The sequence below is a fragment of the Nansenia antarctica genome (assembly GCF_963989245.1).
Source record: "Nansenia antarctica genome assembly, chromosome: 4".
Taxonomy (NCBI): domain Eukaryota; kingdom Metazoa; phylum Chordata; class Actinopteri; order Argentiniformes; family Microstomatidae; genus Nansenia; species Nansenia antarctica.
In genome coordinates this window covers 66,496,752-66,524,500 of record NC_137689.1, presented here as the reverse complement: position 1 = coordinate 66,524,500, position 27,749 = coordinate 66,496,752, and the positions used below count along the sequence as shown (strand labels likewise).

General features: G+C 47.1%; 2 protein-coding genes across 2 annotated transcripts in view; one reads left to right on the top strand and one right to left on the bottom strand.

Moving 5' to 3' along the window:
* LOC308156279 (uncharacterized protein) overlaps positions 1-13,085 on the top strand; it is a gene marked incomplete at its 3' end in the record, with an annotated part of 37,115 nt that extends 24,030 nt beyond the window's left edge. The window contains exon 9 of the mRNA XM_080529624.1: positions 12,981-13,085. Coding sequence (XP_080385750.1) covers positions 12,981-13,085 — 105 coding nt within the window. The remainder of the gene's footprint in view (positions 1-12,980) is intronic.
* Positions 13,086-13,765: 680 nt separating this feature from the next.
* Positions 13,766-27,599, bottom strand: LOC308156278 (ras-related protein Rab-5C-like; the record flags this gene model as incomplete). Its single annotated transcript, XM_080529623.1, has 5 exons — positions 13,766-13,899; positions 19,029-19,122; positions 19,486-19,608; positions 25,729-25,880; positions 27,506-27,599. 5 exons carry the CDS (start codon positions 27,597-27,599, stop codon positions 13,766-13,768), a joined length of 597 nt encoding a protein of 198 aa, XP_080385749.1.
* Positions 27,600-27,749: the final 150 nt, after the last annotated feature.

Below are 27,749 nucleotides of genomic sequence, written 5' to 3'. Positions count from 1 at the left end.
AGTCCTTGGCCACGGCCCTCCACTTGGTCTCCACCACGGCCCTCCATTTCTCCCTCTTCTCCTCCAGCTTCCTCTGAGTGCTCCTGCTCATGACTACGATATAAGAAACGGAAGGAAGAGAATATGACGTATTTAATATTTATATATTATTATTATAGAATGACTTGTCCCCTATGAGTTCATGGATGACTGTGAGGCTGTTTGAACTTCAAAAGTGACTGACGTATAGATATTGCGCGACATTGTGATCGAAGCATCAGTTGTAAGTAAGTAAGTAAGTAAGTAAGTAAGTAACGTGCCAAGTAAGTAAGTAAGTAAGTAAGTAAGCAAGTAACGTGCCAACGTGCCAAAAATCGGTATCCTTGTTGTATTTCTACCTTCCTAAATGATGGCTAGGACGTCGGGTTATAAAGCAAAAGCTTCTTTATATAAAAAAATCTGTTGGCATACACTTTTGAGCACTTTCAAACAATAAACGAGTTATTGGATGTTACTTTAATTCTGGACGTTACAATTTGCATTTCTCAAAAACTGTTACAGAGTTACCGATTGTCGATCCAAACAGAATTATATGGTGCCTATCTTTTCCATTCATTTGGAGTTGAAGCATGTACAGCAGGGTTCGAGTTATGTGGGAGCCAATGGGAGCTGAGCTCCCATAAGGAAGGTCTGAGCTCCCATGAAAGCAGTAAAATCATACATCTGTGGGGGTCGCTAATAATACATTACCACAACCATTATTTGATCAAAAATGTCAATGTAATGAGTATTATTTATATTTATTTATATGAGAAATATTCTAAAATAAACACGTTTTCCAAAAGAACTACGCGCACCAGCATTAATCTCCTGTGAATGACAGTATGCCTTTGACTGCCTGCACTTTACCACCAAGACACTATGGGGCGCAGTAGAATATTGTGCAACAGCAGAATATGATCGTTGAGCGCTTGCGAACGTGAAAACACGATTATTGAGAAGAAAACATTCAGTAGCTAGCTATCATGCCGCCCCAAAAAAGGCCACTGCTTCCGACCGAGTCGACAAGCCTGGAAAGTTTCGTGTTTTCATCCAAGAAACCAAACTTGAATTCAGCTGCCCTGTTATGACACCTAACGTTGAAACTGTTGAAATAGCAGAGCTCAAACAAAACCAAGTGCTTCCGAAGAAAGTAGCAGAACTCACCGAGGGCCTGGCTCCTCTCCTTCTCCAGGTCGGAGTTCTCTCTGTCGGCCCTCCTCTTTTCTTGCTCCATATCGTGGAGCTTTTGGAGGAGGCCTTTCTCTTTCTGTCGGCCTTCCTCCACCTCCTCCCTCGCTCTCTCCAACTCCGCCTTTGCCAGAGCGCTGCTGGCCTTCTCCGCCTCCAGCTCAGAGTCCTTGGCCTCCAGCTCAGAGTCCTTGGCCTCCAGCTCAGAGTCCTTGGCCTCCACCACGGCCCTCCATTTCTCCTCCACCTCCTCCCTCGCTCTCTCCAACTCCGCCTTTGCCAGAGCGCTGCTGGCCTTCTTCGCCTCCAGCTCAGAGTCCTTGGCCTCCAGCTCAGAGTCCTTGGCCTCCAGCTCAGAGTCCTTGGCCTCCAGCCCAGAGTCCTTGGCCTCCAGCTCAGAGTCCTTGGCCATGGCCCTCCACTTGGCCTCCACCACGGCCCTCCATTTCTCCCTCTTCTCCTCCAGCTCCTTCCTTTGAGCGCTCCTGCTCATGACTACGATATAAGAAATGGAAGGAAGAGAATATGAAATTACGTATTTTATATTTATATATTATTATTATAGAATGACTTGTCCCCTATGAGTTCATGGATGACTGTGAGGCTGTTTGAACTTCAAAAGTGACTGACGTATAGATATTGCGCGACATTGTGATCGAAGCATCAGTTGTAAGTAAGTAAGTAAGTAAGTAAGTAACGTGCCAACGTTCCAAAAATCTGTATCCTTGTTGTATTTCTACCTTCCTAAATGATGGCTAGGACGTCGGGTTATAAAGCAAAAGCTTCTTTATATTAAAAAATCTGTTGGCATACACTTTTGAGCACTTTCAAACAATAAACGAGTTATTGGATGTTCACTTTAATTCTGGACGTTACAATTTGCATTTCTCAAAAACCAACAAACTAAACTGTCAACTTCTATGACGTCTTGCCGCAAGGCCTTCTGGGACCAATTAAAGTGAATAATTTAACCTAAAAAGTTAAAACACTCTATTAATACAGGCGGGCTGTCAAGCCCATAGACTTTTACTTGTCAAGGCACATTTTTAAAGCGCAAATCTGTAATTCAAGACTCTCCGGTAATTTACACACAAGACTCACGTTGATCTCTACTCAGCGCGCGCACACACACACACACACACACACACGCACGCGCACACGCACACGCACACGCACGCGCATACGCACACGCACACGCACACGCATGCACACACACAGACACACACGCACACACACACACACACACACACACACACACACACACACACCTCTGGGTTCTGCTCTGTGGGCCAGAGATTCGGTTAAGGTGATGTCGTCATCTGGAAACTCCTTTTCAAGCTGCCAAGCAGACCGGACATTGAAGTCATCTCCCTGGTTCTTCTTCTTATTTGGCATTTCTATAACTTTCTACAAACATCTGAACAAGGAAGAGAATGTGAAATGACGTATTTTATATTTATATATAATTATTATAGAATGACTTGTCCCCTATGAGTTCATGGATGACTGTGAGGCTGTTTGAACTTCCAAAGTGACTGACGTTGATATTGCGTGACATTGTGATTGAAGCATCAATTGCAGGAGCAACGTGCCAAAAAACCATGATCCTTTTCGTATGTCTACCTTCAAAAAATATGGCTAGGACGTCGGGTTGTAAAGAAAAAGCTTCTTTATATAAGAATCTCTGTTGGCATTGACACTTTGGATCACTTTCAAACAATAAACGAGCTAGACTTTGACACTCAGCGGAGTCAGCGCTCGCGCGCACACACACCCGCGCAGCCACATCCAGACCCCCGCCCCCCCCCCCCACACACACACACACACACACACACACACACACACACACACACACACACACACACACATACACACACACACACACACACACACACACACACACGCACCCGCGCAGCCACACCCAGACTCCATTTTTAAAACATCTTTAAATCCATGAGGTCTAGGGCCTATATACCCATCAATAGTTCACACTGCAGCAACAGCAGCATCACATCCGAGACACAGTGCCAACTAAGTTACAGTAATAAATTATTACTTCATAAATTATCACTTCATAGATGTTCTACTACCAGTAGATGTCGCTGTTTGAACACATTCCTGAGACTAACATTCACATTTTTAGCAGGAATTTCACCATCACCAAACTAGTTAGCCTATTTACAACCTGTTACATAATCATTATCCAAAGATATCATACTCACGTAACCTCTTCAGTGTCTCTGTACCAACTGCTAAAACCATCTGTTGTTCTACTCTCACCTTCTAGAATATCACCTGGCAACCCCATTATGACATCATCCCTCTGTCAGGACCTTCCTGCACCCAATGCACCCTTGGAACCCTCCAATGATGTCACTCTGACATGTAGCCTAATGTTACCATGACAACCCAGCAACATGTAAACACAATTTATAATTTTCTGGGTTGTCAAAATGACATGGTTATTATTGCTAAAAGATGGAGGAAGTGTCATAACTGCAACAAGTTCCTCAAATTCATTGTAATAATAATAATAATAATAATAATAATAATACATTAGACTTAAATAGCCTTTTCTAGACACTCAAAGACGCTTATGTAGTACAACTACAGTAGGCTTTACATACATAAACATTTTCAGTGTTGAAAAAATACTATTAGAGGCCAACAAGAGTATTCAAGTAATCCACTCATGTGTAACCAAACAAGTATACAAACTTCTCCTTATCCTACCTAGTCAGCCCAAAGTAAAACTAAATGTTGCGTATGGGCCATATCAGATAATAAATAACCTGAAAACATAGCTATCCATTTGAACCTTATCAGCCACCTAAGTTAAGGAAAGTCTCATGAGAAACTCATGTTTACCAATTATTTGGTCTTGGGAATGTTAATTTACACCGACAGAACAACTTGAATATTCTCTGTTTAGTGTCAAAATAGATAGAATTTTATTTTTTCCCCAAAAACATCCAATCAATGGCTTGGTCACAGATGTTATTATATATATATATATAAGGAAGACAAGTGGATACAGTACTTACCAAGGTGCCATCTTTCTGCAACTGCCTGTCTTCCAGAATGTTGGCACACCCAAGACTCTAACTCCACTATGATGATCACCCATTATGACATCAACAGCCAGCCAGCATAATGTAGGGTTACTTTTTTGTTTGTTAATATTTGTAAACTCCCAAAAATATAGTTTTGACTGATCTACTGAACATCTACATGATTAACAGGGCTGCCAAGTTTCACCAAAAGTTTGGAGTGAGATGTTTTGGCGGTGGTTTCATATTTATGAAATCTTAATAAACAAATACAGTAGCCTACAGACTCTAAAAGAAAAATTGGCCCCATCAACAGGACTCAGCCCCTTGGTCAGCAGCAGAAAGACCCATGGTCATCATCTTATATACAGTGCATTGCTCATAGATGGCTATCATGTTATACAGTACATACCAGGGTTTTTCCTGGGTCAGAATGAGGGCTTGGTGGGTGATTTTGTCCACTTTTTTTTTTGAGGGACCCCCAATTGTTGTATTTGTATTGTAAATTGTAATTATTAATAATTATTATTAATGTACCTGATTATGTTACAGTAGAGAAACAAAAAACAGTGTGAGACACTGTCATGATGCCCAAGAGTATCATGGTGCAGAGATTCAGTTGTGTGTTTAGGTTGAACATCCATTGCAGCCTGTATCCATACATCAAGTTCATCTTGAAATTCCATAAAACGTTTCATTTTTGGTTCATACCAGTCCGTCTGGTCGTACCCTTTCTCCTCCTCAGGGTGAAGCACTTGCACTGATTTATGAAGTCGTTTGAATTCATTGAGATTTGTATTGAACACATCCATACGATTGACAACATTTTCAACATCATTCTCTTGCATCAGAGCTTTTATTTCCTTCATTTTTCTTGTCAACGCACTCAGATTCCCTCTGCGTGTCCCAATTAATTTAGTTAATGTTTCATTTGCATTTTGAATTGGACCTTCGTCCGGTTTTGTGTTACTTTCGACGTCCATTACGTCGCACAAGTCCTCTATTTAGATAGATAGAGCCGTAATGTTGTTTTATTGCATGGAACAACGTGACAGTTTTATATTGACGGTGAAAAGCAGCGCTTTTACGTAAGCGCTTGAGGTACGTAAGCGCTTGAATTCCTTCCCGCCCCAATTATTCAATTGTCGGCTTTGACAGACATCCACGTTATCAACACTTCACAAGCGCTTCCATCAAACATCAAACATTGTATCAAACAATTTGTCCCAGGGCAGAGCAGAGCTTGGGCATTTCAGCTTTGTTCTACTCACGAAACGATGGTCATATAGCGCGTTCTGTGATCCACTTGCGTTGTCCTTCCAAACAATAGATACAAAGTTTTCGAGCAGGTGCGTAAGGTTTCCACTTGAATGCACCTGCGTTGTCGTTCCAAAACAATAGAGCGAAAGCTTCAACTTAACAATCAATTGTTATTTCTCGCCGTGAGAAATAGAGATGCGGCGTGAGAGCGTGAGAACTGGTTGAAATGCGTGAGTCTCACGGCGATTGCGTGAGACTTGGCAGCTAATGCTCTTTAGAGAAGTAGGCTACCTACAAAAACCTTCTGATGCCAAAAGCGCTCTCTCTTTGTTTCTCTCTCTCACACACACACACACACACACACACACACACACACACACACACACACACACACACACACACACACACACACACACACACACACACACACACACACACACACACACACACACACACACACACACACACACATACATACTTTTCTCAATACACATACCCCATGCCATTTTTAACAAAAACACAATGCAAGAATGATGAAATGATTGGCTACATGATAGAAGAGACGCTCTATCATAGCCTAAGCCAACAATATCAGAAAAGGACCACCTAAAAGGAAAACAGAATATTCAGGCACCAGATGACCAATCAAAATATAATGTAATATAATGCAATATAAGGCTCTCAGGCATTCTGTACTTTCAAATATGTATTCTCCTTGAGCAGTCAACATCAACTATCAGCTATTTCGCTAGCGAAAACGAAAGCTAACTTATCCCGCCACCACGTCGGCGCAGTGCCGCAATTGCAGTTTTGTCGGAGGCGGCCGCCTCATAATTCTCTATGCAGGAAAAACCCTGCATATGCACTACCAAACGTGGTCCAATTGTAATATCTGCCAACAACTCAATTGTTGCTTGGGCCTACCTTATTTGAAGAGAAGCTCACATCACCTTTCTAGGACGCAAACCGGTTAATCACCACATGTCTTAGAATTAATGATAATGATTTTATACATATATGCAGGGGTGCACATAACTTTTTGGGGCCAGTGCTCAGAGGAGCACCTAGGTATGCTGCTTGGTGCTCCCCGAGCTCGCGAGTCACGACCCGTCCCACAGGATGGATAAAAAAGGGATACATGGATAACTTATATTAGCAAAACGACATTTATTCATAAATAAAGATGAACGAACAAATGATTGTGTGCAAAACAAAAGAAACAAATGCAAAATCAAATGACTGCTCTTTAAGCATGAAAGTCTGTCAGACTCCTTTAAACACAATGAAATCAACTAACATCTCTTTAAGCACTAACTGAATGTCTGTTCTTTAAACACAATGAAATCAACTGACATCTCTTTAAGCACTGCTCTGTTCTGTAAACACTGAAATCAACTTTTCAACAAAAAGTTACAGCCTAAGCATTTATTTATGCTACAAGCTTAATCATCATCATCACTGCTCTCTTGACTGCTGTAAGTTATCACTGTCCTCAATTTCAACCATGGTAGAGGATGTTGTAGGCTATCACTTTAAATAGCTCATTATTTTGATTGTGCAACAAAGTCATTTTTTTTCTTCTAATAGAATTCCCAACCATATTCCCTGGGTCAGGGGTCTAGGTGCGATAATGAAGCTGTAAAACAAACGTCTGAACGTTTGAAAGCTTCAGAGAAAAGAAACGTGAAGTTCCTTGGTGTTGTTTTTCATTTTAGCGACGAGTCGTTCGGGACTGAATTGTCACGTGTCGGCGTGATAACCGTGCGATACGCGATACGCGGAATGAAAGTACAAGTTACGATACTTTCCGAATGTTTTCGTGAGGGGAAGCGCCGGCAAATAGTTACTTTGTGGGGCTTGCTTCTTGGACATTTTGACGGCTCGTCGGGTGCCTCAGTGATGCAGCAGTCAGCAGTCAGCAGGTGGATTTTGAGGAAGTAAATTCCTCTCCCAGCGCTCCCAGCTGTTGGTGCGCAAGAGCGCGTTCATGCCGCTGATCTTCCGCGCAGCATGCATTTTGGCGACGCATGCGCACTGGCGCACCAGTTATGTGCACCCCTGCATATATGCATCATAATGCATCACAGCACTGGCAGTGTCTACACATCAACATCCATCACAGACATAATGCAATAAAACCATGGGCACACACACACACGCACGCACACACACACACACACGCACACGCACACACAGACACACACGCACACGCACACGCACACACAGACACACACACACACACACACACTGTGTCTTAAGCGATCATTTTCCAATAAGGAGGATCAAAGCAAAGCCATGTACAGAACCCTGTAATACACACTTCTGAAAACCAGGATAGATAAACTGTTGACCTCCTCCCTCCCTCCTTCCCTCCTTCCCTCCATCCCTCCATCCACCCCTCCCTGCCACATCCCTCTCTCCATCCCTCCCTACCACATCCACCCACCCGTGAATACCATACTCCATAGAATAGAAATAAGTACAAACATGAGTTTATCCCCCTCCCTCCCTCCCTCCATCCCTCCCTCCCACATCCCTCTCTCCATCCCTCCCTTCACCCCTCCCTCCCTCCCACATCCACCTACCCCTGAATACCACACTCCATAGAATAGAAATGAGTGCAGAAATATGAGTTTATCCCCCTCCCTCCCTCTCTCCCTCCCTATCTTCCACCTCCCAGCGTCCCTCCCTCTGTCCCTCTATATCTTCTACCTCCCAGCCTCCCTCCCTCCCTCTCTCCCTCTCTCCCTACCTATCTTCCACCTCCCAGCCTCCCTCCCTCTCTCCCTCCCTATCTTCCACCTCCCAGCCTCCCTCGCCTTTGCAATACAATATTCTATACAGAAATAGTTTACCCCTCTCCCCCCCCTCCCTCTCTCCCTCTCATCCCCCCCCTGTCTCTGGTTACCATGGTGAACATTAACAAGTTACTGTAAGATCCTGAGATGTAGAGGCATTGATTGGCCTCCTTGAAGATGGTCAAGACACCCACCCACACACCTAACCACACACACACACACACACACACACACACACCTAACCACACACACATGCACCCACGTCTTGCTTGCTATGTCTCCCTCTTATTAGAAGCAGTGTCAGAGTGTGTGCGTGTGTGTGTGTGTGTGTGTGTGTGTGCATGTGTGTGTCTGTGTCTGTGTTTCTGTGTGTGTGTGTCTGTGTGTGTGTGTCTGTGTGTGTGTGTGTGTCTGTGCGTGTGTGTGTCTGTGTGTGTCTGTGTGTGTCTGAATGTGTGACTGTCTGTGTGTGTGTGTTAATGCTGCCTGTTAAACACATGATTAGTAGAGCCTTGTTCTGCAGTGTGGGGGCGACAGGCGGACCTGTCTGTCTGACTGACCCTCCTCTAATGAACCTGTCTGTCTGACCCTCCTCTAATGGACCTGTCTGTCTGTCTGACCCTAATCTAATGAACCTGCCTGTCTGACCTTCCTCTAATGGACCTGTCTGTCTGTCTGACCCTCCTCTAATGGACCTGTCTGTCTGGCTGACCCTCCTCTAACGGACCTGTCTGTCTGTCTGACCCTCCTCTAATGGACCTGTCTGTCAGTCCTGTCTGTGTCTCCTCCAACCCCTGGACATGACGCTGGCCACCCCCCCAAGGCAGCAAACCTAGGGGAAACACTGATCTTGTTTTATTTATGATATCGTATCGTGACTGTATCGTATCGTGAACCCCTGTATCGAGAGGTGCATCGTATCGTGAGTTGAGTGTATCGTCCCATCCCTAATACGAACTCATGCTCAATATGTGACATGCCCTAATGCTTTGGTCCTCATAGCGGGATCCGACGTAATGATTTTCCTTTCTTTTCTTTTGTTGTGATTCTCAAACAACGTTGAAACGTAGTTCCGTGTTTCAAAAGAAAAGTCTGAACAATTTGATTGGTTGCCGATATGAGGACCAAAGCAGTAGAATGTGTCACATACAATGGGGGAAATCAGTATTGAACATATCAATATTTTGTCCAGCAAATGTATTTCCAATGAGTCTATTCAAGTGAAGTTTGCACCAGACTTTGGTATTAACTCAAACAATCCAGACAAAAAATCTAAACATTTAAGTCCGTAAATAAAGTTATGTGGAATAAAACAGGAAAAAAGTATTGAACACGGTAACTGAAATGAATTCAATACTAAGTGGAGAAGCCTTTGTTTGTAATGACAGCTTCAAGGTGCTTTCTGTATGAAGTAACTAATCGCCTGCAGTATTCAGGTGTGATTTTGGCCCATTCCTCTACACAGATTGTCTTTAAATCTTGAAGATCGCAGGGTGCCCTCTTGTGAATCTGGATCTTCAGATGCTTCCACAAATGTTCAATTGGGTGCAAATTTCACTTGGATAGGCTCATTGGAAATACATTTACTGGACAAAATGTTGATGTGTTCAATACTTATTTCCCCCACTGTGTCTACTTCTGCAGCTGACCACACTAGGAGCTCCTCAGGGTGCAGCTTTGGGAACCACTGAATTAACACTACGACAGCCGTGCCTATTTTACCAACTAGTAGAGCCGCCTTAGAATGTAAATCTGCTATTTACACACAAAGATCACTAGAGGGCGCTTCTTTTTTTGCCTGCCTCCGACACAGAAAAACTGCAAAACAGCTTTATACTATCTTATCCTGAAGTGATTTTGAAAATGTAAGGATACTGGGTGGTAAAACACAGATATCTAGTAAAAGTCATGAAAGGAGGGTCCTGAAATGTTATCGAGTGCAAAGATATAAAAAAAAAAAAATACTCACAGGGGTCACCATGACCCCTCACTCTTCTAGTGTTAAGAAAATACTTCCCCCAATTCTACATCAACCCGTGACCCCATCTACTTCTTGAGATCTGAGCAGATTGGACAGGTGTACACAATTGTTGGACGGGCTGGCTGTAATGCATGGAAAGGTATGACATCATTTCCTGTTCCATCCCATACATGACAATGAGCCCGTTTTCTGATGTCTACCTCCTCCTGCCTCTCCTGGTGTAAAGCTGTGGTGAAGATCACACCCAGAACCAGAGGTTCTTATGGAATAGGGATCTAGGGGTTGTTTAGGGATTTGGGGAATGTTTCCAGGGGGGTATTCCATCAGCGTTGCTAAAGGAAAAATCCAGGCTTATTTTTGAGAAGTCTGGTGAGTCTTCTTAATAGGGATGGCAGTAGCTCAGCCGGTAGAGCCGACGTCTAATGATCACAAGCTCGGCGGTTCGAACCCCGGCTGGCCACGTGTCCCACTGAACCCCTAATTGCTCCAGGGTCGCCATCCATGGCTGTGACCCCTGGCCTAGAGTATAAATACATTTTGTTGTACTCTGCAATGACAAAAGGCTGATCCTTTTCTTATGATCAAAATAAGCAGGGGTGCAAACTGGTAATGGCCCAAAAAGGTGACACTAAGACAATTATCAATGCACAGATACAATTTTTGTTGATGGGGGGGATGGATATCGCTAGCACTAGCGGTGGTAGATGGATAGCGCTAGCACTAAAGGTGGTGTCAGTAGGGTCCTAACCTTAACACCCGCATAATTATGTTGAAAACAGGTTGCTTACTGTGACTGTGTCCTCCACACTGTCTAGAATAGTACCTATAGCTGCATAAAGCTAAAAGGTATTTCAACAGCAGCAGAGTTTAGCAGACAGGAAGATTAGTTAGAAGAATAGTCATCATGTGACTCGGATGAGACGTAGACCCCCCACCCCCTCCCCAAATATTTTTTGCAGATCTACAGGATTCACGTGGATGACCAATTTTCAAGTAAAAACAGGTAATTTAGCAGAAAGGTGACAAGTTTACACCCCTGACGAGGACAGATTTTCTCCCAAAATTGAACAACATAAGCCTGGATTTTCCTTTAGCGACGTTGATGGAATACCTCCCCTAGGAGGCACATACCATCACAACAGATCACTGGACCGTAACCACAGAGACACCACCCAGAAGCTCACTGCTTTATTGAACAACACTTGACAGAGGGGCTGATGGGAAACTGAGTCTTAGCCCACTTTTTGGAACTTTTCATTCATCATTTACACACATGACACTGACTGAACTAACCGGTGATCATTCAAAGAGTTAACAAGTGAATTATACTTAATGTTATAATCAGCCAAATGTCTAGATGACCAGTCTACGAAACAATCTTTAAATAAAAAAATCAAATAGAGCTCATTTAACGATGGATTCAGGCTCTGGGTTAGTTCATTACAGGTCTGCAGGTGTGTTCTAGTAAGATCAGCGACAAACAGTTTTTAGGACAATAACGTTAGACAAAATACAGTGTTTGACGTTAGCTTCTCACTGCACACGGACAGAGCGTATGACGTTGTGCCTGTAGAGTTCATGGTGGTCGGTATGGTAACAAGCCAATGTCAAAGGGAGATGCTTTTTTTCTTCTTTCTTCTTCTTCTTCTTTTTATTAAATCGCATTCCGCCTTCATCAACACGCCCCAAGCAAGCGCAAAACAAAGAGGAACACAGGAATTTTTTTGGGGAGTAGGCACTTCTGTTTTTTAGTTCTTTTTTTTTTGGTCACCGACAAACTCAACGACATCAAGTTCACTGGGCATCAGATCAGTAATAGCCATCATCATCATTATTATTATTATTCATATTATTATTCACATTATTATTCATATTATTATTAAAAGTGTTAGATTCATTGCAAACGTTTTCATTTTTCATCAACTCTTAGCAGACAGACAGACAGACAGACAGACACGTGAGGACTCATATAGCATGTGATCCTTGCATTCACATGACAGGCAGGATGCAATGGACTCCGACAGGAAGTCTAACAGGGACTCTGGGTTCGACACCTACTGGATGCTATTCGGTTGTTAAGTCTGACGTGACGTTTAGCAATTTCCGGGTCCAAATAAAAAATTCCCCGCACCAGAGTACCAGTGTACTAAAGCGGTAGAATGACAGTTCAATAATTTTTTAGACTTGGATCTATTCATACAACAAGAGACACAGCACTTTCCCGTTTTTCCCATATTGTCAGCGTCTTTGAGCCTCGGAAAAGCGCTATACAAATATAATGAATTATAATTTTTATTACTGCGGCATTTCCAAGAGAGCGCCTCAGCCAACGTTGGACCCGGAAACACGTCACGACTTAACAACCGAATTATCTTTGTTATCGCTATTGTGCACTATAGACAGTTAACTGGTGGTTCTGAACAGCATTTTCCAGTGAGGGGGGGGGGTGGCCTTGCTAAGACATCCTAGAGGAAGACACCCAGGTCCAACAGTAAATACTGCACTTAGGTTTCAGTGTATATAGCTAGTTTTTTTGGGGGGGGGCGGGGTGGGGGAAGGCGGGGGTGGGGGTCTGGCACTGTCAAGTAAGGAGGCGGGGGGGGGCTCCAAATAAATAAATAAATACACCCTCTCGAAGAGGACGTGAACTGTGTTTTCCCTCTTTTGTGTGTGGGTGGTTAGCTGTGGGCTTTTAACAGGGGGGGGGGGGGTCTGGAGAGGGTGCCCAGGGAGGGGGGAGGATCATGCCAGGTGGGGGAGGTGCTGGAGAGATGCAGGGGGTATTAAGAGGGGGGGGGGGCACCCTGTGAGAGGCAGAGATGGGAGGACTGATGAGAGGGAAAACAACCTCTCAATCTCACGTCCCCTTCCCTCTTCATCTTCCCATCTTCCCCCCACATCTCTCCTTCCCTCTCTGCCCCTGTGAGAAGCCAGCAGGACAGCGGTGGTGCTTTGCGTAACGGAATGAACAAACGGACACTGGTTGAAATGATAGAGACAGGACAAACGGCAAAAAAAACAACATCGACGATTAGTTCTAAACACTATACAGAGTCTGTCACTTCCCCCGAGGACTTCTCCACCTCTCCCTCAGTCTTTGTCAGACCTCCCTCTCTCTCTCTTTCTCTTTCTCTCCCCCTCTCTCTCTCTCTCTCTCTCTCTCTCTCTCTCTCTCTCTCGTGGCTGTGAGGGAAACACTTGCACAAGACAGCCGCCGCCGTCGTCATCATCGTCATCTTCCTCCTTCTCCTTTTCCCCATTCCCTCTCTTTCTTCCTTCCTTCCATCCTTCCACTCCCTCGCTTGCTGTCTGGCTGGGTGGGTGGATGGTAAAGGTGGAGGTTTGGAAGGGTAGTAGGGGGTGAAGGGGCGCGGGGGGGGGGAAGAGGGTGGCGGGGGGCTGGCCCCTAAGGTTGGGAGCGGGGGGTGGATGGCAGGCCGGGCGGGCGGGCGGGGGGCTGGGGGATCTTAGTTCCCTCCTCCTACTCCTCCTCCTCCACAGCAGGAGCGGGTGGGGTGGGCGTCGGGGTCTTGGAGGTTGACCCCCCGGTGTCGGGCCGCGTGCGTCGGGTTCTGGGTGTCTGTCTTGGGCATCTTTTTCGCTGGAGAAACAGTGGAACATGATTGGTCAGTTACAGTGGAATGTGATTGGTCAGATACACTGGAACGTGATTGGGGTCATAAGCTATTGTAACAGTCTCCTTTCTGGTCTTCCGAAGAAAGCTATTGGCCAGCTGCAATTAGTCCAAAATGCAGCAGCGAGAGTTTTAACCAAAACAAGCAGACGAGCTCATATAACTCCTAATTTAGAAACTCTACACAGGTTTCTGTTAAGTTCAGAATAGATTTCAAGATCCTTCTGCTTGTTTATAAAGCTCTCACTGGCACAGCACCAGAATATCTGAAAGACCTTTTGCTAGCATATCAGCCCAATAGAGCTCTCAGGTCTTCTGACGCTGGTTTTCTCTGTGTACCACATGTTTTATGCACCCAGATTGTGGAATGTTTACAGTTTACATTAGGGATGCAACCTCTGCACATATGTTCAAGTCAAGACTAAAAACCCATCTTTTTAATATTGCCTTTAAATGACTAAATAATAAAATGATGATTATATAATGATTGGAGCACTTTGAGCAGCAACGTTTGCAGGAAAAGCGCTATACAAATAAAAAGTTATTATTATTACATTATGTGGTATCATACGCTACATTCATGTTCATCGACTAGGACCAGAAACTACTTCATTATTACTTTACTTATTTGTTACTTTACTCTATTATTGTGATTTTGTATCTTGATGCCAATGTGCCAATGTTGAGGAACCTAAGCCAAAGAATTGTACTTGTGTACTTTGGGATGTAAGAGAATCAATTCTGATTATTATCTATTATCTCCTCTGCTGCAATAAGACTGTACATGTACTTGGTGGTGTGTGTGTGTGTGTGTGTGCGTGTGTGTGTGTGTGTGTGTGTGTGTGTGTGTGTGTGTGTGTGTGTGAGAGAGGGAAGGTGTACAGAGGTATTGTATTTGTGCCCTCATCCAGAAACACTGCAATGAATCTACTGTCATGTCATAATGCCATTTGACATTTGAAAAGCGTGTGTGTGTGTGTGTGTGTGTGTGTGCGTGTGCGTGTGTGTGTGTGTGTGTGTGTGTGTGTGTGTGTGTGTGCTTTGTCATTATGAGCTGTTGTGTTCTATCAATGCCGCTTCCTACCTTTGATGTGACTGAGGTGTGTGTCACTGTTGTTGCAGAAGTTTAATTAAGGAACAAACAGTAGTTGATAATGTATATGTGTGTGTGTGTGTGGTAATATGTTTGACAATAAAGACCCCATGTTTCCTGAGCCTCTAGTTATTCATATGGTATATTATATATATAGGTTCCAAGATGGCCGCGCGCTTAGACGCTGCAGCTCGGGGGGCTACCACACTGGTGTTTCATTGTGTTTTTAATTACTTTTGTATGTTCACTCTTTTTTTAGTACTTATAGGGAACAGTTGTGTATATAGTACCTACAGCAGGCTCGACTTATTAGAAGTCGGCACGCAAAACGACAAGATAGTTACGGCGGATTTCCTGGAGCAATACAGGATTGACAAGGACATCGCAAGGCTACCGGGAGAGCCCTGGTTCACAGTCCCCTCCCTGAGGCGGAAACGCCGGCGGCGAGATCGTAGGAAAAGGCGAGGCCGCAGGGGAGGCCTGCTAGCAAGATTGAGACGCAACCCAAACAAGCCAGCTCTTCCAAGCATTTTCCTCTCTAATGTCAGATCCCTGACAAATAAGATGGATGAACTGAGACTACAGGTGGCAAAAAACAGCATCGTAGGGGATAGCTGTGTGATTATTCTGACCGAAACCTGGCTAAATGACAACATTGTGGACGCTAACGTTAGCTTAGAGGGCCGAACGCTACATCGCGCTGACCGAACGGAGCGTAGCGGGAAGTCAAGAGGAGGTGGGATCATAATATCGACGAAGGATAGCTGGTGCTTAAACACGAAAACTGTAAGTAGCCACTGCTCCCCAGACCTAGAATACTTGACTGTTAAATGCCGACCCACATACCTGCCTAGGGAGTTTAACGCGGTGCTAATTACATGTGTGTATATAGCACCTAGCTCAGACAGCAAAGTAGCATTGGCGCGACTATATGACGTCATTAGTAGCCAACAAAGTACTGATCCACAGGCTATCCACATCATAGCGGGGGACTTTAATCATGTCGACCTGAAGGCAGTACTACCCAAGTTCTACCAGCATGTAAAATGTGCAACGAGAGGAGAAAAAACACTGGATAAGGTATACACCAACATCAAACGTGCTTACAAGGCTAGTCCGCTAGCTCATCTAGGCATGTCTGACCATGTGTCAATCCTCCTGATTCCTGCATACACTACAATGGGGAAAAGTGCTCCCACCACCACTAAGACTGTCAGAACCTGGCCAGAAGGGTCCGCTCCACTGCAGATCTGCCTAAATTACACCCTATGGCAGGAATATGAGCATGAGGACCTGGAACAGTACACGTCGTCGGTTCTGAACCACATAGTGAACTGCACCAACTCAGTCACCGTGGACAAACGGGTCCGGGTCTACCCCAACACGAAGCCATGGATGACTGGGAAGGTCCAAAAACTGTTAAATGAGAGGGACAACGCCTTCTTCGCAGGGAAGCGCACACCGCTGTACAGCTCCACCAGGGCCAACCTAAAGCGCGGCATCAAAGCGGCCAAGGCAGAGCACAGAGAGAAGATTGAGGAATGCCTCCTGAGCAACGACTCCAGGCGGATGTGGCAGGGGGTTCAGCAGATGACAAACTTCAGAGCCAACAGGCTCACAGCCGCAGAGGACGACCCCCTGCTGGCGGGAAAGCTGAACACCTTCTACGCCCGGTTCGACGAGGGGCGAACGGAGGTAACCACAACACAGACACCACTCTCTCCAGCTCTCAGCAGCCTCACCCTCACAGAGCACGAGGTGAGACGCGTACTGAAGGCGGTGGACCCCAGGAAAGCCTCGGGGCCGGATGGCGTCCTGGGACGGGTGCTGAGAGACTGTGCCGACCAGCTGGCCGGGGTTTTCACCAACATCTTTAACCAGTCCCTGTCCCAGGCCACCGTCCCACCCTGCCTGAAAACCTCAACTATCATCCCAGTCCCGAAGAAAAGCACGGTGAGCTGCCTAAACGACTACCGCCCGGTGGCACTCACACCAATCATCATGAAGTGCTTCGAGAAACTAATCCGGGCCCACATACTCACACGCCTCCCGCCCAACCTGGATCCATACCAGTTCGCCTACAGAGCCCACAGGTCCACAGAGGACGCCATAGCGACGACTCTCCACGCCACTCTATCCCACCTGGAGAGGGGAAACAGCTACGCGAGACTGCTCTTCGTGGACTTCAGCTCCGCCTTTAACACCATCCTTCCAGACAGGCTAGTGACCAAACTACTAGACCTGGGTCTATCACACTCTATATGTGCGTGGATCAAGGACTTCCTGACCGACCGCCCCCAGAGGGTGCGGGTGGGCCCCCACACCTCCACAGCCCTCAGCCTCAGCACTGGGTCACCCCAGGGCTGCGTGCTAAGCCCCATCCTCTACAACCTCTACACCCACGACTTCACCCCCATCCACCCCAGCAACTACATCGTAAAGTTTGCAGACGACACCACCGTGGTGGGATGTATCTCGGGGGGGGACGAGGCGGCGTACAGGGATGAGGTAGAGCAATTGAGCAAGCTGTGCAAGGTTAACAACCTGCTGCTAAACAAGTCAAAGACCCAGGAATTCATCGTAGACTTCAGGAGGAAAAAGTCCGAGATCCTGCCCCTGCTCATCGACGGAGAGAGCGTGGAGATAGTCTCAAACCTCAGATTCCTGGGACACAACATGCGGGATGACCTGGCCTGGAAGGACAACACTAAAGGCACCATCAAGAGGGCACAACAGCGGCTATACACCCTGAGATGCCTCAAGAAACAACACAGCAAGAAGGAGATGCTGGTGGCCTTCTACCACGGCGCAGTGGAGAGCATCCTCACCTTCGGCATCTCCAACTGGTTCCACAGCTGCACGGCAGCGGAGAGAAGCGAGCTACAGAGAGTCGTGAGAACAGTACAGAAGATCACCGGCGCCCCCCTCCCCTCTCTGGAGGAGCTGTACAAAACACGCTGTCTCAGGAGGGCCTCCAAGATCTCCAAGGACCCGACCCACCCTGGGCACGAACACTTTGTCAAGCTGCCCTCGAACAGGAGGTACAGGACCCCGGCCGCTAAGACAAACAGACTGAAGGACAGCTTCTACCACAGGGCCGTCAAGGCCCTGAACACAGTAAAGGCCTAAGTTCTGGGCCCAGGACAGTCCGGACGGATTGTATGGCAGCTAGTGCTGAGGCACAAACATGTACATTTTCAAGCCTGCAAACTGTGACACTTTTAAAAAAATGTGAAAAAATACTTTGTTGTGAAATATGACAACCCTAGTTGACTATCTGTGCAGTATAGTACAGTGGATTGTGTACATAGCCTCTATTGATGTAAACCAGCTCCTTACCTTCTTGTGATTTTATGCATCTATGCTTTTTCTAAAATGTGTTTCTTTTTCCTTTCCTAAACACCAGGGGAGCCTCCCCTCCTAAATGTCGTTGTTTGGTACCTGTACTGTAGCAATGACAAATAAAGTCTATCTATCTATCTATCTATATGTATTACAGAAGGTTGGTGTGGATAAGACATGCATGTTAGATTTCACCATATGTCCAGACCAACGTGTCTCTCCCTCTCTCTCTCTCTCTCTCTCTCTCTCTCTCTCTCTCTCTCTCTCTCTCTCCCTCTCTCCCTCTCTCCCTCTCTCTCCCTCTTTCCCTCTCTCTCCCTCTCTCTCCCTCTCTCTCCCTCTCTCTCTCCCTCTCTCCCTCTCCCTCTCTCTCTCTCTCTCTCCCTCCCTCTCTCTCTCTCTCCCTCTCTCTCCCTCTTTCCCTCTCTCTCCCTCTCTCTCCCTCTCTCTCCCTCTCTCTCCCTCTCTCTCCCTCTCTCTCCCTCTCTCTCTCCCTCTCTCCCTCTCCCTCTCCCTCAGAGAGAGATGCTGTGACACCCTCGTCTTCCCCTCGGGGATCAGTAAAGAAGGTGGAGCCTCAGTAAAGAAGGTGGAGCCTCAGTAAAGAAGGTGGAGCCTCAGTAAAGGAGGCAGAGCCTCAGTAAAGGAGGCGGAGCCTCACCGATGGCCAGGAACAGCTCGTTGACGTTCATGGCCGTCTTGGCTGACGTCTCCATGAAGAGAAGCCCGGTGTTTTCAGCGTACGTCTGGGCCTCCTATAACAATAACATGTGGTCAACATTTCCCCCAAAAACATAATTCTAACTGCTGAGTCTGCAGATTAGAAAGTGATAAAATTCTGCTGATTTTGTGAAACTATCACTTTTTTTTCTTTTTTATAATAATGAGTCACTTTGAGGGAGCGAAATAACAAAGAAACGAAACAGTGAATAAACACAGACCTACTAGGGATTAACTATTAACACACAGCTCCACCAATCAGCACCAAGTGTTTGGGAACACATACCGGGACAGATAACATACTGTATGTTATGACAACAGTAGTTTGAGCCAGAGTTCTCTCTAAACAGGGTTCAGTACCATACCTCTACTAGTCATCTATAAACAGGGTTCAGTACCTCGTACTCCACTAGTCTCTTCTCCGCCAGGTCGGCCTTGTTCCCGGCCAGGGCGATGACGATGTTGGGGCTGGCCTGGCGCTGCAGCTCCTTCACCCAGGCCTTAGCTCGCTCAAACGTGTCCTGAGGCGGGAAACACACGGCAAACAGACCGCATTCAGACATGGTCAACAGACCACATTCAGACATGGTCAACAGACCACATTCAGACATGGTCAACAGACCACATTCAGACATGGTCAACAGACCACATTCAGACATGGTCAACAGACCACATTCAGACATGGTCAACAGACCACATTCAGACATGGTCAACAGACCACATTCAGACATGGTCAACAGACCACATTCAGACATGGTCAACAGACCACATTCAAACATGGTCAACAGACCACATTCAGACATGGTCAACAGACCACATTCAGACATGGTCAACAGACCACATTCAAACATGGTCAACAGACCACATTCAAACATGGTCAACAGACCACATTCAGACATGGTCAACAGACCACATTCAGACATGGTCAACAGACCACATTCAAACATGGTCAACAGACCACATTCAGACATGGTCAACAGACCACATTCAGACATGGTCAACAGACCACATTCAAACATGGTCAACAGACCACATTCAAACATGGTCAACAGACCACATTCAGACATGGTCAACAGACCACATTCAAACATGGTCAACAGACCACATTCAGACATGGTCAACAGACCACATTCAGACATGGTCAACAGACCACATTCAGACATGGTCAACAGACCACATTCAGACATGGTCAACAGATATATATGGTCACGGTCCTCTGTGGCTCAGTTAGTAGAGCACGGCGCTAACAACACTTAGGTTGTGGGTTCGATTCCCGCCGGGATATATATATACTGAAAAATGTATGCACTCACTGCAATGTAAGTAGCTGAAATAACCTGCCTACTGACACTGAACTTGCACAGACAACCACTCGTTTACCCCTGAGGATGTGTGTGTGAGTGTTGTGGTGAACGTACTGCGTATACTTACAGTATAAGCCACTTGGCAGATGCTTTTATCCAAACCCACGTACAGTACAGTGAGCGCATCATTTATTATATATGGCCCCGGCGGGAATCAAACCCACAATCTCAGCGACGCAGACGCCATGCTCTACCAGCAGGTGAACGTATATATATTTATGTTTACGTTTTAGTCATTTAGACGCTTTTATCTAAAACCACTTAAGATAAGTACATTTGTCTCAGTAGGTCAACTATAAAAACACTAATCGTAATTAATACCATCAATAACAACAAGTGCCGTCGGCAGTCACAGTGCTAGACGAAGGAAGCCCTTGAATTTCAAGTTGTGGTAATGTTGGGTGTGATGGGGTGGAGAGGTCGGAGGAGGAGGAGGAGGAGGAGGAGAGGAGAGGGTGGTGATGGAGAGGTCTGAGGAGGAGGAGAGGGTGGTGATGGAGAGGTCTGAGGAGGAGGAGGAGAGGGGGGTGATGGAGAGGTCTGAGGAGGAGGAGAGGGTGGTGATGGAGAGGTCTGAGGAGGAGGAGGAGAGGGGGGTGATGGAGAGGTCTGAGGAGGAGAGGAGAGGAGAGGAGGAGAGGAGAGTCTACGCAGGAAGACGGTGTTACATATAGGCATATGTTAGTAGCCTGTGTTACAGGGACACCTAGGGGTGACCTGATAATGTTGCATGCATGACCCGGTTGTTGTTATGTGGGCGTGAGCGGAAGGAACTGCACTTTAATAAAAGTCATACTGAAACATGGAGTCAGAAGCGGGATCTAAGTAAAAATAAAAATAAAATAAAGACGCTTAAAGAAATAAAACGCCATGGCAAGCAACAGCATCCCCGCGCCCGATGGTATGCGCATGACTGGTGATCTGGCGAAAAACTGGGAAGTCTTCCGTGCAGAGTTTGAGGATTTTTTGCTCGCTACCGGACTGAGCGAGAAGTCGAAGCTGATCAAGGCAGCCACGCTGAGACGGCTGATGGGAAGTGAGTGCCGTCATGTATACACACATAGCCTCACGTTGACGGAGAATGAACAGAAGGACCCAAAAGCGATTATGGACGCTTTGGGGGTTTACTTCAAACCGGCGAGAAACGTCATTTATGAGAGGTACATGTTTGGAAGCTGCAAACAAGAGGCTGATGAGCCAATAGACAGTTTCCTGACAAAGCTTAAGGAGAGAGCATCGTCATGCGAATACCGTGCGCTGAAGGACGAGCTGGTTCGTGACAGGCTCGTGCTGGGTGTTGCTAGTGAGGGCACCAGGAGGCGTCTGCTACGCGAACGTGAGTTGACGTTACACACAGCGACTGAAATCTGTAGGCTCGCTGAGCTAACCGAGAGACACATGAGAGTGATGGCCCCGCTAGCACAGACGGACAATGTGAATGCCGCGTACAGGCAGAGTGAGAGGCGCGCACATCAAAGGAAAACAGCGCCAGCGGAGAGAGAGCCACAGTGGAGCTGCAAATACTGTGGAGGCAGCCACAAACGGGGCAGGGAGCAGTGCCCAGCCTACGGTAAGACATGCCGGATATGTGGCATAGCAAATCACTTTGCCAAGGTATGCCAGGCTGGCAAAATAAAAAAAGTGAATGTGCTTGAAAATGAGGAGCAAAGAGAAGATGACTCAGATACTGATGATAGACTGTTTCGAGTAACTGAATGTGTCAATACTGCAAAGGCCCAGCAGGGGCGCAAGTGGTTTGTGAATCTATGCCTGAATGAGAAAAGGCAACAGTGTCAGCTGGATACAGGCTCCACTTGCAATGTCATGGGCCGCAAGATTAAAGAGAAGCTGTCACCCAGAGCGGCGCTAGGCCCGAGCGCAGCCAAGTTAAAGTTATACTCTGGGGAAATCATGCCATCACTGGGGAAATTCCACACTGAATGTGTCATCCGGGGAGAAAAGCACAACCTCACATTTGAAATAGTCGACACAGAGCAAAAGCCTCTTCTCGGGGGGGGCACATGCGAACGTCTGGGCCTCGTATCCTTCACCGTTCCAGATGAACTCCACACAGTTGATGCAAGCCAATCTGTGCCCCTCACAAAAGATCAGCTGCTGAGAGACTATCATGACGTCTTCAATGACCCAATCGAGTCAGTCCCGGGCGAGATACACTTCGAGCTGGATCCTGATGTGACGCCGGTGCAGTGCGCGCCGAGGAATGTTCCAGTGGCTCTGAAGGCGAGAGTCAAGGAGGAACTTGACAGACATGTCAAGGTCGGCAACATTGAGCCGGTGACTGAGCCGACAGCATGGATAAGTAACATGGTGACTGTCGCAAAGCCAGAGAAAATAAGAATCTGTATCGATCCAAAGCCTCTCAACCGAGCGCTGCTGAGGTCTCACTACCATATGCCGACGCTGGAAGATGTGTTGTACAAGTTGCCCAAGGCTCGCCTCTTCACGTTGGCAGACGCTCGTGATGCTTTTTTACAGTGCAAGCTTGACGACGCGAGCAGCCGTCTGACGACCTTCTGGACACCGTGGGGTCGGATGAGATGGCTCAAGCTCCCTTTCGGAGTCTCAGTAGCGCCTGAGATCTACCAGCGCAAGCAACACGAGCTGCTATCGGGCCTGGCCGGCATCGAACCGATCGCGGATGACATCCTGGTGGTCGGGTGTGGCGATACGGATGCCGAGGCCGAACTGGACCATGACAGAAACTTGAGTGCTCTCATGGAACGATGCAGAGCAGTGGGACTCAGGCTGAGTGAACGCAAGCTACAGTTCAAGCTCAAAGCCGTACACTTCCACGGCCACATTCTGTCCTCGGAGGGACTGAAAATCGACCCAGAGAAGACACGGGCCGTGCTGGAAATGCCGACACCCACCGACGTGAAAGCAGTGCAGCGCTTCATTGGGTTCGTGACGTACCTTGCAAAGTTTCTGCCAAAGCTCTCGGAGGTCTGTGAGCCGCTCCGCAGGCTCTTGGATAAGGACGTCATGTGGCACTGGTTGCCCAAACACGAAGATGCAGTGCGCGGAGTGAAGCGTATGGTCACCTGCACGCCCGTCCTCAAGTACTATGATATCACAAAGCCTGTCACGGTCCAGAGCGACGCCAGCATGACCGGGCTGGGGGGCTGTTTGTTACAAGGGGGACAGCCGGTGGCTTTTGCATCGAGGGCACTAACGCCGACAGAGCAAAACTACGCTCAGATTGAGAAGGAGTGTTTGAGCATAGTCTTTGCCTGCCAGAGATTCCACCAGTACCTGTATGGCAGGGAGGCTATCACTGCAGAAACAGACCACAAGCCGCTTATCACAATATTCAAGAAGCCCCTCCTGAGCGCACCGAAACGTCTCCAAGGCATGTTGCTGCAGCTGCAAAGCTACAATCTGGATGTTGTGTACAAGCCGGGCCCCGAGATGTATGTCAGCGACACTCTGAGCAGGGCCACGCCCCCGTGCCGTGGGTCTGACACCCCGTACGTGCAGCATGCTGTGTGCGCCGTGAACAGCACCCAGGCCGGGTATTCACAGCTGGACCAGGCGCAGCACCTGGACGTTACGGCTTTCAGATTCCACCAGATTGTGCAGCACACAGAGACGGATGATGTGCTTCAGGAGCTGGCATCTGTGATCCTCAGTGGCTGGCCAGACTTTAAAGAGGACACTCCGCTGGCAGTGCGGGAATACTGGCCCTTCAGAGACGAGCTGAATGTTCAAGACGGAGCGTTGTACAGGGGACAGTGCGTCGTCATACCAAAAGCCATGAGATCTGAGCTGCTCAAACGCATACACGCTAGCCACATTGGTGGGGAGGCGTGTTACAGACGGGCCAGGGATACGCTCTTCTGGCCGAACATGAGAGCGGAGATAAAGGACTTTGTGGCGAACTGCTCCGCATGCAATGAGTACGCACGGGTCCAGCAGAAGGAACCGATGATGTCGCATGACATACCGGTGCGCCCGTGGCAGGCAGTGAGTATGGACGTCTACTCATATGCGGGCAAGGACTTTCTCATCATTGTGGACCAGTATTCGGATTTCTGGGAAATCGACCAGCTGCCAGATCTGTCTGCGGACACGCTCATCACGCGCTGCAAAGCTCAGTTTGCACGTTATGGGCAGCCAGAGAGGGTGGTCTCGGACAACGGCCCACAGTTTGCATGCGAACGGTTCAGGAAGTTTGCAGCGAGCTGGGGGTTTGCCCATGTCACATCCTCACCCCGACATCCTCGATCCAACGGCAAGGCTGAGTCGGCCGTTAAGATTGTCAAGTCACTCTGCAAGCGGGCGAAATTGGATGGCACGGATGCGTGGATGGCCATCCTTCACTGGCGCAACACACCCACAGAGGGGTTGGACAGCAGCCCGGCTCAGCGCTTAATGGCACGCAGGCTCAAAACTTCACTGCCCGTCGCGGACAGCCTGCTTCTACCACGTGTGGTGGACGGAGTGGCAGAGAAGCTGCGGTGGAAACGGCGGGTCGCCAAGTCATTCTATGACAAGTCTGCCAGAGACCTTCCAGAGCTGGATGTTGGAGATCACATTAGGATGAGGCCTCTGCCAGGTGATCGCACAGGGCGGTGGCGACGAGGCCAGTGCCTCCAGAGAGTCGCTCCCCGCTCGTTCGTGGTGGATGTGGACGGCACACTGTACAGACGCAACCGAGTGGATCTGCGTGTTGCAGAGCGCTCAGCTCAAGCGCAACAGACAGACATTCTACGGCCTGAGTGGAGCAGTCCTGACCAGACCCAGGTCGCTGGGGAGACTGCCTCAGCCGAGACACGGATTGTCTCAAGTCGGGGGGAGACAGGCGGCGAGGTACATCCTCGTACACCAAGGGCACCGGCGACGCCGGGGGGTCCTGCCACGGCAGGCCAGGGTGTCTACTCACGGAGTGGTCGCCTGTCACGGCCGCCACAACGACTGGACTTATGACTTTAAAAAAAAAAAAAAAAAAAAAAAAAAAAGGGAAATAATGCTATTGTTGTAATGCTATTGTTAATGTTAATATAAAGCATGTCATTTGCAAACAGCTAAAGGAAAGGAGATGTTACATATAGGCATATGTTAGTAGCCTGTGTTACAGGGACACCTAGGGGTGACCTGATAATGTTGCATGCATGACCCGGTTGTTGTTATGTGGGCGTGAGCGGAAGGAACTGCACTTTAATAAAAGTCATACTGAAATAGACGGGTCGCGACTCTGCCGTCCTGCCAGCAGTGAAGTGATGCACTGTGGGTAGTGATGCATTGTGGGTAGCGTACCGGCTTGGTGATGTCGAAGACCACGATGGCGGCCTGCGCCCCGCGGTAGTACATGGGCGCCAGGCTGTGGTAGCGCTCCTGCCCCGCCGTGTCCCAGATCTCAAACTTCACCGTGGTGTCGTCCAAACACACCGACTGAGCCAGGAACGCCGCTGAGGGGGAACAGACACATATATATATAGATAAACATATACTAATATCATAAATATATACAGAAACTATTCGGTTGTTAAGTCTGACTTCAAACGTGACGTTTAGCAATTTCCGGGTCCAAACCAGAAATTCCCCGCACCAGAGTACCAGTGTACTACAGCGGTAGAATGACAGTTCAATCGTTTTTTAGACTGGGATCTATTCATACAACAAGGGACGCAGCACTTTCCCGTTTTCCCCATATTTGTCAGCGTCTTTGAGCCTCGGAAAAGCGCTATAAAAATATAATGAATTATTATTATTACTGAGGCATTTCGAAGACAGCGCCTCAGCCAACTTTGGACCCGGAAACACGTCACGACTTAACAACCGGATGTATGACTAGTAAATATATATAAATATATACACAAACTATACATATATACATAAACTATGCGTATGACTTGTAAATATATAAATATATACATAAACTATACGTATGACTTGTATCCAGCACATCTATGTTCTATGTAACTGTCTTATTACGGTGATTTCAGTTGAAGTTAAACCCTGTAAATACATCAACCATTCAATACTCCATCGCTTTCAACTTATAACACTGTACATGTCACAGATTCTTTCACTTATAATTCACCATATCACAATTCCAGTGGGTCAGAAGTTTACATACACTAAGTTGACTGTGCCTTTAAACAGCTTGATAAATTCCAGAAAATGATGTCATGGCTTTAGAAGCTTCTGAACATAACATACAATAATTCCAGTCAATTGGAGGTGTACCTGTGGCCTACCTTCAAACTCAGTGCCTCTTTGCTTGACATCATGGGAAAATCCAAAAAGAAATCAGCCACGACCTCAAATAAAATAGACAAAATAGACAAAATAATTGTGGAACTCCACAAGTCTGGTTCATACTTGGGAGCAATTTCCAAACACCTGAAGGTCCCACGTTAATCTGTCCAAACAACAGTCCTCTAGTATAAACACCATGGCACCACGCAGACGCCACACCACTCAGGACGGAGACCTGTTCTGTCTCCTAGAGACGAACGTAGTTTGGTGTGAAAAGTGCAAATCCATGGCAGAACAACAGCAGAGGACCTTGTGAAGATGCTACTTCCACAGTAAAACGAGTCCTACATCAACATAAGATGAAAGGCCCCTCAGCAAGGACGAAGCCACTGCTCCAAAAACGCCATAAAAAAGACAGACTACGGTGTGCAACTGCACATGGGGACAAAGATCTTACTTCAGGGTTCCTACACATTTCAACAAGTCACATTTATGACCTTCTTAGACCTCGTTGAATTCCATTTTAGACCTATTCATGACACCATATGAGAGCTTTTTGTCATCCTCGAGGTGATGAAATTAGGGATTTCACTGCCATACAGACCCAAAAAGGAAGCGAATTGGCATTTTTTTTGTTCCAGCTTGATTAATTTCCGCATAAATAGATTTCCTTGCAGGATCTCATTTTTAGACCAAATAACTGAAATGTAAGGACCTTTTTAGGCCTTATGGATCGGATTGCTGGATTTTAGACTTTAAGACTTTTTAAGACCAGTGCGGGAACCCTGTCTGGTCTGATGAAACAGAAATGTTACTACCTGGCCATAATGACCATCGTTATGTTTGGAGGAAAAAGGGAAGAACACCATCCCAACCGCGAAGGACGGGGGGGGCAGCGTCATCATGTCGTGGGGCGGCAGCGTCATGTTGTGTGGGGGGGCAGCGTCATGTCGTGGGGGGGCAGCGTCATCATGTCGTGGGGCGGCAGCGTCATGTCGTGGGGGGGCAGCGTCATGTCGTGGGGGGGCAGCGTCATGTCGTGGGGGGGGGCAGCGTCATGTCGTGGGGGGGCAGCG